Here is a 12,263-nt window from a genome sequence, read left to right as displayed (position 1 = left end):
CACCTATAACTAACTTCATGCTGTCGGTGTGCGCGCGCATCGTAAAAATTCACTCTCATCATTTTTCTCCATCGCGCCAAAAGAAGTATAACTTCAAAAAAGCTCGTAGATAATAATATGTTTAAGGGAAAGCCAACACCCGAATATGAATGCATTAATTTCCTTGGCACTTCTTGTTACAAGTAAAACAAGGTAGGTAAATTGTGAAGAGATGATATTATACAAAAATTCGAATACTTACCAACCCAACTTGTATGGAGTATTCTTCCTGTTTATTGTGGAGAACAATTTCTTTAAGCCATGTCCTGTTGAAAACATTTTATAGCATTTTTATAGTTTGATAGTTTTTTTGCTGATACAATTTTAATTTAACAAGTTTTTTTTTAAGTGAAACTTCTTTAGGCGCGTTCAGAGTAAAATTCAGAGGTTACGTCATGGAAATACCGACATGTCATGGAGTGAGGCGACGATTTAGATATCTTCGAATCATGCCAAAGAAGTTTCACTTCTGACACGTGTGCTCGGCACACAAACTCTTTATTATACACGTTGTTAAATTAACCAATTTTTATCATCACTCAATTTTATCTACACTAATATTATAAAGAGGAAAACTTTGTTTGTTTGTTTGATTGTAATGAATAAGTAGGCTCATAAACAACTAGACCGATTTTAAAAATTCTTTCACCATTCGAAAGCTACATTATCCACGAGTGACATAGGCTAGGTTTTATCCCGGAAATCCCACGGGAACGGGAACTATGCGGGTTTTTCTTTAAAAGCTAGTATCTATTATTCTTAAATGGCAATGACTCACTCTGGTGGTTAGCTATTTCTTCATGGAACATCGCCTTCACCATTTTCAAAAAGCAACTGAAAGTAGGTAAAACATCAACATAAAAAAGATAAAACTAAAATAGATAAATACTTTAAAAGATATTTTAAGAGCCAGCGCGCACGAGAAACTTTGTCTCCGCAACTATTTTGTCTCTCCCAACAATTTGTATGGGGAGTTGCGTCTCTACGTGCGCGCACTTTCATACTAGCCCATGGGTGGGAGAGACAAAATAGTTGCGGAGACCAAGTTGCTCGTGCGCGCTGGCTCTAAAAGAGCAACTATGGAGTTTCTTGCCGGTTCTTCTCCATAGATACTGCTTTCCGAATCGGTGGTAAATGTTAAAAATATGTAATGCCGATTCAAAAGTGCTTCTAGAAGAAGTCTAATTGAATAAATAAATGTTTGAGTTTGAAAATTGCATTATGTCTGAGAAACAACATTGAAAAAATATAAGCTGGTGATGATATGGAATGACTTACCTCTTATCCCCTCCACTACTCACACGCACACTCACACGGGAACTAACATCGAGAATGTTCTTCTTAACTGTAAATAGGTACGTTATTTATTAAAAAAAAATACGTGTGTCACTCGGGGACTGCCGCGGTAAAGCTATAGCATAGCATGCCTTCAAGCCACACCTCCGCCCGTCGGAGTGGGGAGCGTGAGGTTTTTCGTTACGGAATTTCTCGATTCGGTCCCCGCGCTCAAGGCCCGCGATAGAAGCTATGCAATAGCTTAATAATTGATTTACAGCTAGTTCTAAATGGAAATCTTGTTCTTGAAAATCATGATGTTACGTAAGCTTCAAGTAGTGTTTAAGAAATATATTTCAATGAAAAATAGCATTGATTTTATATTTTAACTGGCTGTGCCCCGCGGATTTACCCGCGTTGCTCCGCTCCTGTTGATCTTAGCGTGATGATATAATATAGCCTATAGCCTACTTCGGTAAATGGGCTATCTAACACCGAAAGAATTTTTCAAATCAGACCAGTAGTTCCTGAGATTAGCGCGTTCAAACAAACAAACTCTTCAGCTCTCTTCAATCTACTATATAAAAATAAGTCGGGTTTTCCTTCCTCACGCTATAACTCCAGAATGCACGCCTTGATTTCCACGGTTTTGCATTCGTTGGAAAGGTCCCGGGCTCCGTGAGGTTTATAGCAAAGAAAAGGTGTCTTGTGCCTAGTGCGGAGTTCGCCCGGTTTGCTAGGTAGTATTAGTATAGATGATACTCACAGCATTTGTAGGGCATTTTTATTATGCTCCCAATACGTCTATCCAGCCAGCGTCTGAAAGAAAGAAAAATAAAGAACGAAAAACATCAGCTTGTTGTGCACCAACGGTGACCTTCTTATTAATTTTTTATTCATACCTACATACCTATTAATCATATCTTTGGAACTATACTCTGAATTCGACCATTCATCCTTACTGGGATTACAGGAATCTACAAAAAAGAAATAATAATTATAGTTAGTTGGCCGCTGCAACAAAAGATTGATCTCTTACTTGACCGTAAATAATATATATATATATCAGTGAATATTTATGTGAGGAATATCAACGTACCTAAGTATGTATATACTTTTACATCGGGACTACGGGTGTTTTCCTATTTTTGTTTTCCTTTCAGAGCATAAAATATAACCATAATAATAATAAGTTAAAATCATGATAATAATTATCATCATCACTACATAGTATAAAACAAAGTCGCTTTCTCTGTCCCTATGTCCCTTTGTATGCTTAAATCTTTAAAACTACGCAACGGATTTTGATGCGTTTTATTTTTAATAGATAGAGTGATTCAAGAGGAAGGTTTTAGTACCTATATAATTTATTAGGTTTTAGACAAAGCGGGCTAAGCCGCGGGTGGTAAGCTAGTAAATTACCTATAACTAATTAATAAAAGGTACACAGTTATTACCTGAATCTCGGTTAAGCATTGACATACTCTTTGATCCGATTGGTTTCATTTCACTTCTGGAATAATTTAAAATGCAACTCTTTATATTATAAATGCGAAAGTAACTCTGTCTGTCTGTTACTCAATCACGCCTTAACTACTGAACCAATTTGCATGAAATTTGGTATAGACATATTTGATTCCCGAGAAAGGACGGATAGGTTTTATCCCGGAAATGCCACGGGAACGGGAACTATGCGGGTTTTTCTTTGACTGCGTGGGCGATGCCGCGGGTTGAAAGTTAGTACGATATATTTAACAACAAAATACTATTATAGCCTATAGATAAGTATATTTTATACTATTATTGAATTCTTATTGCCTCAAATAATATTCATTATTAATTGGTTTGTTAAAAACTTACTCAGATTTGATTATTATCGGCACAGCTGACCGCCGTCGCAATGCAATATGGGCTATTTCAGTAGATGCACCGAGTTCTATATATTATTTAAATTTTATTAATATATATTGATTAGGTTAAAAAAAACAGTTATGTATTTAGTTATTTTAGAAAACTAGGCAACACATTTTAAAAATATATAGTTATTATTGACATGATTTTTTAAGAGCAACTATGGCGTTTCTTGCCGTTTATTCTCCGTAGATACTGCTTTCCGAATCGGTGGTAAATGTTAAAATATGTAATGACGATTCAAAAGTGCTTCTAGAGGAAGTCTAATTGACTAAATAAAATAATGTTTGAGTTTGAGTACATTTTAAGGGTGGAAATTTTCAAAGGGTCCTGAAGGGAAAGTACTTAAAATATTTTCTTGTTCTACATTACCTAGTTTTGCTTAGTTTTTCACTAGAGGATGTTGTTTTAATATGAGACTATATACATACATAATATGTACATATTTATAATTTTATAAAAGCTAATTATTTCATTAAAATATATCTCACCCGCAATTCGAAGATCGCTGCAGGCAGTTTTATTCTAGGAAAAATAATAATTGTTATTAGAATGTTCATAATTATACTTATTTTTTTCTTCTTTGTGAAATAAAGTCATAAAATAATTGCCGAAATGCTGTAAATACTTACGCGATAGTGTGTCTTTGATTTTTTATTTTTTTTACTTGGCTTGTAAGGTTGTGACGGCTCCCTGAAAGAAAGGACATCAAACTCTTTAATTTTACTATTGTGTATAATAATTGCGTGCAAGTAATTCTATATAAAATAAATTAAATGCTTATTTAATTATACGAATTACATATGTAAAAGTATGTTTTTATCTTTCATGCAACGAATATCAAATCTCTTATACTCTGGTTACTCTGATTGGTTCAAAAATAAATAATAAATAATTGAATATCTTTAACTAGACTCACAATCACACTCAAAAACTACTAAGTAGGTACCACGAAATAAGGTGTTTCTTTCAATGAATGTTGTTTACAAGTTTAGGGACCATATAACTATCTTTATGAAACTCATTATTGATTAAATTCTTACTCTTTATCCAAAATTGGATAGTTCATTTCTTTTAACAACTGCTGTGTTACGTCTGTGGTTGTGCCCATTTCTAAAATAGTAATTAAGGCATTTTTTTAATTAGCATTAGTTAGCATTTTTTAATTACTCAATCAAAAAAAAAGATGTGTCTTCGTCTGAGGCTACTTTTGCTGTTAAGTGATTGAAAAAAAGTTAGAACAACTAAGTAACTACAATTTAATGTAATTACCTATGTATAGAAATAATAACATAAAAATTACTTACCCACACTTTTCTTTTTTGCACCGATTGTCTGAAAAATAATGTATATTGTTTTTAGAATAAATTTACAAATTTTTATGATGTAAGGGATCAAAGAAGCATTATATTACGATACGATACGTGCAGAGCAGAATCAAAACTGTTCTAACTGTTTTGTATCGAGTCACGACTCACGAGTGTGTGTTCCATCTCGGTACGGGCAGTGGAACGAGTGAGTCGAGTTTGTAGTACCTACTTAAGTCGGTCGAATTTCAACCAACTTTAGTAACTATTTTATATCTGTAAAACTTACTTTTGTATCATCCTGCGCTGTTCGTTCTTGTATTATTTCATTGCTGAAATATCAAATAATACGAGTCAGGAAGTATATTCATACTAATATTATAAATGCGAAAGTAACTCTGTCTGTCTGTCTGTTACTCAATCACGCCTGTTACTCAATAACGGTATGGAGATATTTTGATACCCGAGAAAGGACATAGGCTACCTTTTATTGCGAAATATGTACCACGGGCGAAGCCGGGGCGGACCACTAGTAAAAAATAAGTCGTATTCCATATTCTCTTAGTTAAATTTAAAAAAGTATTGTCATCCATTAAAATTTTGAATAATATTAATTATTTTTGCGATTTTTGTCGTCTTACTTATTAATTACTAGGTAAACTTCTGAATTTTATTTATAAAAAAGTTCGCATATTGCCGTATAGAAAATCGATCAGTGAAACAGATGTAATACCTATGACCTCTGTGAGTTTAAGAACACGTTCATAATTTTTATTTATTAGGTATCATTATTATAATAAATACCTGTAATTATCTACATCTGAATAGCTTTTACTCTCACTAATGTTACGTCTTGTTATTTCAATCACATTGTGTTGAATCCTGCGTCTGTGAGGTTTGGATCTACGAGTGCGTCTAGATTTATTCTTTGACTGCCTTGCTGTTGAACAACCTTTAAAAAAAGTTTATTATAAAAGATCGTGTGTGCCCAGCACACGTGTCAGATGTGAAACTTCTTTAGCAAGTTTCAAAGATACCAAAATCGTCGCCATATTCCATGGCGTGATGGTATTGCCATGAACCGAATTTTACTCTTGGAATTATTCTTGGAATTTTACTCTCAACGCGCCTAAAGAAGTTTTAAGATTAAAACTACAGTCTACTTGTTATAAAATAAAGTCTTCTGACATGTCTGTCTGTTTGTGTGTTCGCGATAATATCAAAAACTGCTGCACCGATTTTCATTAAACAACTAACTATAAACTTAATACCTACCAATACAGACTTTAATATACTAAGCTAAGTTTCATATAAAAAGATAAGTAAAGAGTATACGTGGAATATAACTTTCATGCTTATAAACTCAGTAGAATAGTTTTTTTTACGGATTTCACCTTGAAATATCCTCTTAGAGCATCCTGAACAAAATATAACTCCTTTAAACACTTCGGCGTCATGTAGGTCTGTTTCACTGCACACATCTATAAAGTATACAATATACAACATAAGAAGTAGGTAGGTAATTATATTATAATTATTATGTTTACTTACTGGATATAATTTTATTGATGGATTCATTGCGCGTCGAATTTTTTAAATATAGCGTAGTAAATGTTGTGTTATATTTATGTTTGTGCATGTTAAAAAATATAATATGTATATAGCTGCGGGAGTAACTTATAGGTATGATTTTCGTACATATTAAATTCCCTAATATATATTTTCCAAAAATAAAACTAGATGGCGTTGCGACTTGCGATAAATATAGTCAGACAAAAAATATTATTTGGTGCGGTCGTTTGGAAGTTATGGGCGTACAAACATCTTTTGGTGATGAATGAATGAATGAAATATTATTCATTTTATATTACAAAACAAGAGCGATACAAGTACTGGTGGTTCATGTATACAGATTAGATTAGGTATACTAACAGCATTTCCTACAGTCCTTATGGTAACTGAAACCTTCGCAGATCGCAGTGTCTCCAGGGTTGATGGGAGCATCGCAATGTTCACAAACCTCGCAACTGGAGATAAGTTTGAATAGAATAATAATAATTATTGATTATATTAATTGATTTTTCAGTTTATCTGCGCATATTATAACAACACCACTGCTCGAACGGTGAAGGAAAACATAGTGAGGAAACCGACATGTCGAAGAATCAAAAGTTCGACGACATATTGTGTCATCCGCCACTTGGCCAGCGTGGTGGATGATGGCCGAACCCTCATACGAGGCCCGTGTACCAGCAGTGGGAACGTATATGGGCTGATGATGATGAATTATGATATTAATTATACCTGACGCAAATACCAAAATAGAACCTCTCAATGAACAACGAAATTCAATTTTCTTCTACATAACTAAGTGGATATAAAATTATTATTGGAATAGTTTTGAAAAATGTAAAGCTATGTTAATGCTAGTTATAGGTATAGAACTAGCATCCTGCCTGCGGCTTCGCCCACTTTGTCTAAAATCTAATAAATTATATACTAAAACCTTCCTCTTGAATCACATTATCTAATAAAAAAACCGCATCTGTTGCGTAGTTTTAAAGATTTAAGCATACGTAGAGACATAGGGACAGAGAAAGCGACTTTGTTTTAGGTATACTACCTACCTATGTAGAGATGCATAAAACTGTCTGACCTGTAAGTAGTAAGTAAAAAACGGATTGACCGATTTTAATGTTTACATTCAGTAAGTTTGAGAATCTTATTTCTTCTATAATAAGGAAGAATTCCCGGCAAAACTACGTTTTCCGAGTCCGTTAGTTTTAAATATCTAAATAAGTATAAAAAATTATTATCTACTTACGCCATTTTTAATTTTATTCTTTTACATATTTTTTAACATTTTCTTTTTATTTGCAGAAAATTTACATTGTTTTAGTTGAATCGATATTTTTGTCGAGTTGCAGACAAATAGTTATGACATTGCCACTAAGTAGGTACGTAAATATAGGTTTTTGCAAGAAGATTTTATATGATAACCTACTTTTTAGATCTAAATATTTTCCAATATTTTCGCGTATCTTTTTCCTAATTTTACTAAATAATTTCCTAAGCTTACCGCCCGTTGGTTCGCTCGCTTTGTCTTAATCCTAATAAATTATATACTAAAACCTTCCTCTTGAATCACTATCTATTAAAAATAACCGTATCAAAATCCGTTGCGTAGTTTTAAAGATTTAAGCATAGGTACAAAGGGACATAGGGACAGAGAAAGCGACTTTGTTTTATACCTGTGTTTTATACTATGTAGTGATATAAAATAACAATCTATCATGATAAATTTCTTTGTACAACGAAACAAGATTTTACAACGAAACGATAGGTAAAAATCTCTTTCGATTCTAAAATTTATCATCATCAGTTCAACTTTTTGACTTGAACGTACACACACATGCACGGTAAGAAAAGTTAGGACAATTAAAATAAAAACACCATAATTCTTTTCATCATTTATTGCATACATCCAGGTAATATTAACACTAAAAAATATATTTTACAAACTATGTTTTCTTCGCATCCTTACTACTAAAAGTTGATGTAACAAAATAGGTAAAAATTTGAAAATAAATAGAACAAATAAAGAAAAAACATGAATTTAACACATATCTATGCATATGCGCATGAGAAAATAAATAAAAATTATAATAAAATATGTTCTTCACATAGTTACTTAGAAGATATAATAATAAAACGCATATGCGGGCAAAAAAATCAAAATAAAAAATATTAAATGAAAATATACATGAATATGGTATATAATTTGAAAGTTTATGTACGCATATGCATATAAAAATGTATAAATATGATTTTTTGCAACTATAAATTCTTTTACAAACTACCTATATATGAATGAAAACCACAAATGAAGAAGGAATAATATAATTAATAAAAATTTACGCATGTGTATATAAATGAACTTTTTATAGGCATATGCGTATAAAACAGTACAATTCTAATATGTTATTTAATTAAGATTTAGAAAGAACGCAATTCCTTTATCATAAACAATAATAAAGTCAATTTTGTGTTGATTCTTTTAATTAGAGATATGTTTTGATAAAAATTAAGTTTAAATTTATAAAGAATAGAAAAAATTCGATCACGAGGTGGGACTCGAACCCGCATCCTTCGCGCCATTCCGGGGCGGATGCCTAACCAACTCAGCACTCACTTAAGACACATAAAACTGAAAGAATAGAATAAATTCGATTGCTCAGGCGGGTCACGAGTGGCTGAGTTGGTTAGGCATCCGCCCCGGAATGGCGCGAAAGGATGCGGGTCGAGTCCCGCCTCGTGATCGAATTTTTACTATTCTTTATAAATTTATATTTATAAAGTATTTGAATGCCATCAAAAACCAAAAAAAATATAAATTCAAAAATTAAGTTTAATTTAAAAAAAGTTAAATTAGAAATTTTGACACTGTCCTAAAATGCACCTAATTATAGATTAGTACAGTGCCACAAACTTAACTGACCCGGTGGCAAAAACTGGAACTATAGTAGAGCCATTTTAATAGGCAACATTTGACAGTTCAACAAAATTCAACAACGTAACCTAGTAACGACGACATAGAATAACATGATATTTCGTTTTGTTAGAACTGCACATTTGCTTAACTTTTTTCAATTACGATTACATATTTATAATAATAATGACCGATACAAGTTATTTTAAGATTTCATTTTACTGATAAACCATTCTAAACATAATAAACAATTTCTGAATTGAAGAACTGACGTCGCTACAATTTTGTGTCAATAAACCTTTTTTCTTTTTAAATGCTAGAGACGTTACTCAAAAAATCGAAATCTGACATCTAGAATCGAATGTATTGATAACTTGTGAATAAAAATCATCATAAATTAATAAATTCGATTGACAAATGTTTCAAATCCGTATCGATTAATTCACTTTAATCGATGTTTTTAAGCAGGTTACCTCTCTTCGAAGATAAAATTGATAGACGTCAAATGTTGCCTATTAAATTGGCTCGACTATACGTGCCGCCTTTTTGAAATGTCACATTTTCATTCCGGGGAAATACTATCTAGCGGCACTAAAATCGACATCAGTGACACTGTCACCGGGCCAGTTAAGTTTGTGGCACTGTATAAGAAATGTTGTTTTAGGAATTGCATTATTCATACTTTTTACAATAAAATATATATTAAAGACATATTACATTAGCACCACCATACGCACTTAGTACAAAAATTGAGCATTTTTAAATTTAGTAATAGGAAAATATATCTTAAACAAACAAGCTGTAACTTTAAAAGCCGCGATTCTAAATATCACTTGAAATAAACTTATTTATTAATACTTAATAATATAAATGAAAATATTTACTGGCCGGCAAAATGCTCGTTTAGGCTGTTGCAAAAAAATTGTGGACAATAAGTAGGTATATTAGAGAATTTATAGACTTTAATATTTTTTGGATGTTTGTTACCGAAGTTTATCTAAATGGATGGACTGTTTTTGATTTGAAATGGCTGTCTATAGGCTCGTTCTAAATACAAAATTATAGGCAAAAAAATCACAAAAAATAATATACTCTTAGTATCTTAGTATATTTCTTAGCATTTAAATTTTCTTATATTTTTTTTAAATATACATTCATCGTGATAAAAATTGTTTTTGTTCACAAAGAAGGTATTTTTTTAGTTTTTGAAGCATCGATTTTTATACTCTTTTATAATGGACTAGCTTATCGCCCGCGGCTTCGCCCGCTTTGTCTAAAGCCTTATAAATTATATACTAAAACCTTCCTCTTGAATCACTCTATCTATTAAAAAAAACCGCATCAAAATATGTTGCGTAGTTTTAAAGATACAAAGGGACATAGGGACAGAGACAGCGACTTTGTTTTATACTATGTAGTGATATTGATAATTCTTCAGTAACATTAACATTTTTCAAAATTTATTACAAGCAATTTCGATACATTATCCACAAGTAAAAAAATCCGATCAAATCACATACATATTTAATAATACTAATATTTTTCAATTTGAGATCTAAGAAAAGAGAAGGAATACCGATTGAGATCAAAAGATTCAACTTATTTCTTACATTTAAACTTAGTTTAACTTCAAAAATACTGGCCCCTTCTTTACCCATTTAATACTAAAGATATATGCCCCTTACTTTAACATTTTTGTAGTGAAACTTCTTTAACGGGGTTGGAAAAAAATTTAGTGTAACATTTTTTCGTTACGCGTGACATTTTTCCGTTACGCGCCATCTTTTCTTATACGCGTGATTCGACGTATTTCTGTAAAGTTGCATATAGTAAATTATTTTTTAAAAAATAAGGTCATAAAGAAGTTTCACTTCTTACGTGTGTACACTAGTACACGCACACATTTTTATTTACTTAAAAAGTATATTTAATTTTAAGTTATTTCACTTAAAAATCAAAGTTAACAAGTAAGGAGCTGACTTATTCTAATTATTCCAAAATAGGTGTTTAAGAATGCCTTTTTTACTTATAAAACATACGGCCTTACTAATAAAAAGTTAAACAATGGATAAATTTCTACCATTTTCTACCATAGCTGTGTCCTGCTCTTGCTCACATGCAACGTCAATCATAAAAACAAGACAGGTTATTGCAATAACTAATCCATTGCAAAGCGAATGTGTAACATTTTATTAGTAAGACCGTTACAATTTATTACAAATTTAACGGTTTAAAAACACGATTTGTTAGCACCTTAAACACTCTAGTTAAAAACACAAATAAACTCTAAAAAAGGTATAACACTTCGTATAATTTCAAATATATAATATATTATATTAATAGTTTTTTTCTTAATAATATCTAATATTGCCACAAAATCCCTGTAAAATTTAATTTGTGGAACATTTTTTTGAGCATTCATGTATTTTCTAATATCTATGTACATGGGTTTATTGTAAGAAATAGTAATTTAGATGAACAAAAAAGCATTTTAAATCCAGTTATTTCCCAATATGTAGGAAATAAATCACGCTTTAAATCTATGAATTTAATACACAACAAAGTTCGAATCCAATATTAAAACTAAAAATTAGAGCTTGAGAACGGCAGTACCGATTTTGGTGTTGTTTTAACGATAGATAAAATTTGGAACTTGAACCAAAGAAGTACGTTGAATAATAGAAATAGTAATCCATGTACGATAGAAAAAATATCACACTAACTACTAACAAAAAAAAAAAAACTAAATCTAAAAACTTATTACTAAAAACATGTAAAATTTACTGGCCCTTAAGTACGAATAATGCCGCTTTTAAGCTATTACTAAAAAAAAGACTTAAATCTACATAGAAAAAATTGGTTGCCTGTAAAGTGGGTATACGGGCGAAAGTTTTACGTGACAACGACTTGTTATGTCTGTCTCTCTCGCTCTTAGGCGGGCTAACCATGCCCGAGTGGAAGGGACGCGTGCCTCTCACTCGCTCTCATTGTGAGCGCATAACGTGAGCGGAGCGTAACGCAGTTTCTTGAAGTGTCACCCGGCAAACCAATTTATAAGACGTTGTCACGTCAAAATAAAAAATCATGTACAAACTAGTAAGTTACTATTTTCTAATTAGTTTCGTAACGTTATTTCTATGTAAAATATTGTCATGTTCGTGTGTTTATTTGTCTTAATACTCAGACGCACAACTTATAAGTTTTCGTAATAATTTTAATGGTATTAGAGGATATAAGGATAT

General features: G+C 31.8%; 2 protein-coding genes across 2 annotated transcripts; both read right to left on the bottom strand.

Moving 5' to 3' along the window:
* Positions 1-223: 223 nt before the first annotated feature.
* On the bottom strand, positions 224-4,620 carry LOC123704312. Its single transcript, XM_045652635.1, has 11 exons — positions 4,533-4,620; positions 4,269-4,338; positions 3,858-3,918; positions 3,717-3,750; positions 3,175-3,250; positions 2,772-2,827; positions 2,225-2,291; positions 2,081-2,133; positions 1,318-1,384; positions 818-873; positions 224-305 (listed from the first exon to the last, which is right to left on the bottom strand). Exons 2-11 carry the CDS (start codon positions 4,334-4,336, stop codon positions 238-240), a joined length of 606 nt encoding a protein of 201 aa, XP_045508591.1. The 5' UTR covers positions 4,337-4,338; positions 4,533-4,620; the 3' UTR covers positions 224-237.
* Positions 4,525-7,385, bottom strand: LOC123704271. Its single transcript, XM_045652581.1, has 6 exons — positions 7,357-7,385; positions 6,465-6,559; positions 5,927-6,013; positions 5,337-5,484; positions 4,822-4,864; positions 4,525-4,560 (listed from the first exon to the last, which is right to left on the bottom strand). The coding sequence occupies exons 1-6, from the start codon at positions 7,359-7,361 to the stop codon at positions 4,525-4,527; spliced, it is 414 nt and encodes a 137-aa protein (XP_045508537.1). The 5' UTR covers positions 7,362-7,385.
* Between the last annotated feature and the right edge of the window lie 4,878 nt (positions 7,386-12,263).

This window comes from Colias croceus, chromosome 29 (assembly GCF_905220415.1).
Source record: "Colias croceus chromosome 29, ilColCroc2.1".
Classification (NCBI taxonomy): Eukaryota; Metazoa; Arthropoda; class Insecta; order Lepidoptera; family Pieridae; genus Colias; species Colias croceus.
The sequence above is the reverse complement of the archived record's forward strand: the minus strand, read 5'-3'. Positions and strand labels throughout refer to the sequence as shown.

Bases quoted from the DNA above. Each gene is read 5' to 3' on its own strand.
- LOC123704271 (XM_045652581.1), bottom strand. The intron at 5,485-5,926 runs GTGAAATCCGTA...CTTTTTTTAAAG, and splicing joins CTCTAAGAGGATATTTCAAG to GTTGTTCAACAGCAAGGCAG. The intron at 4,865-5,336 runs GTATTTATTATA...TTGATATTTCAG, and splicing joins TCAGATGTAGATAATTACAG to CAATGAAATAATACAAGAAC.
- LOC123704312 (XM_045652635.1), bottom strand. From the start codon at position 4,336: ATGGGCACAACCACAGACGTAACACAGCAGTTGTTAAAAGAAATGAAC. The intron at 2,828-3,174 runs GTAAGTTTTTAA...AAATTATTCCAG, and splicing joins CCGATAATAATCAAATCTGA to AAGTGAAATGAAACCAATCG. The intron at 306-817 runs GTGAGTCATTGC...TGTTTTCAACAG, and splicing joins AGAAATAGCTAACCACCAGA to GACATGGCTTAAAGAAATTG.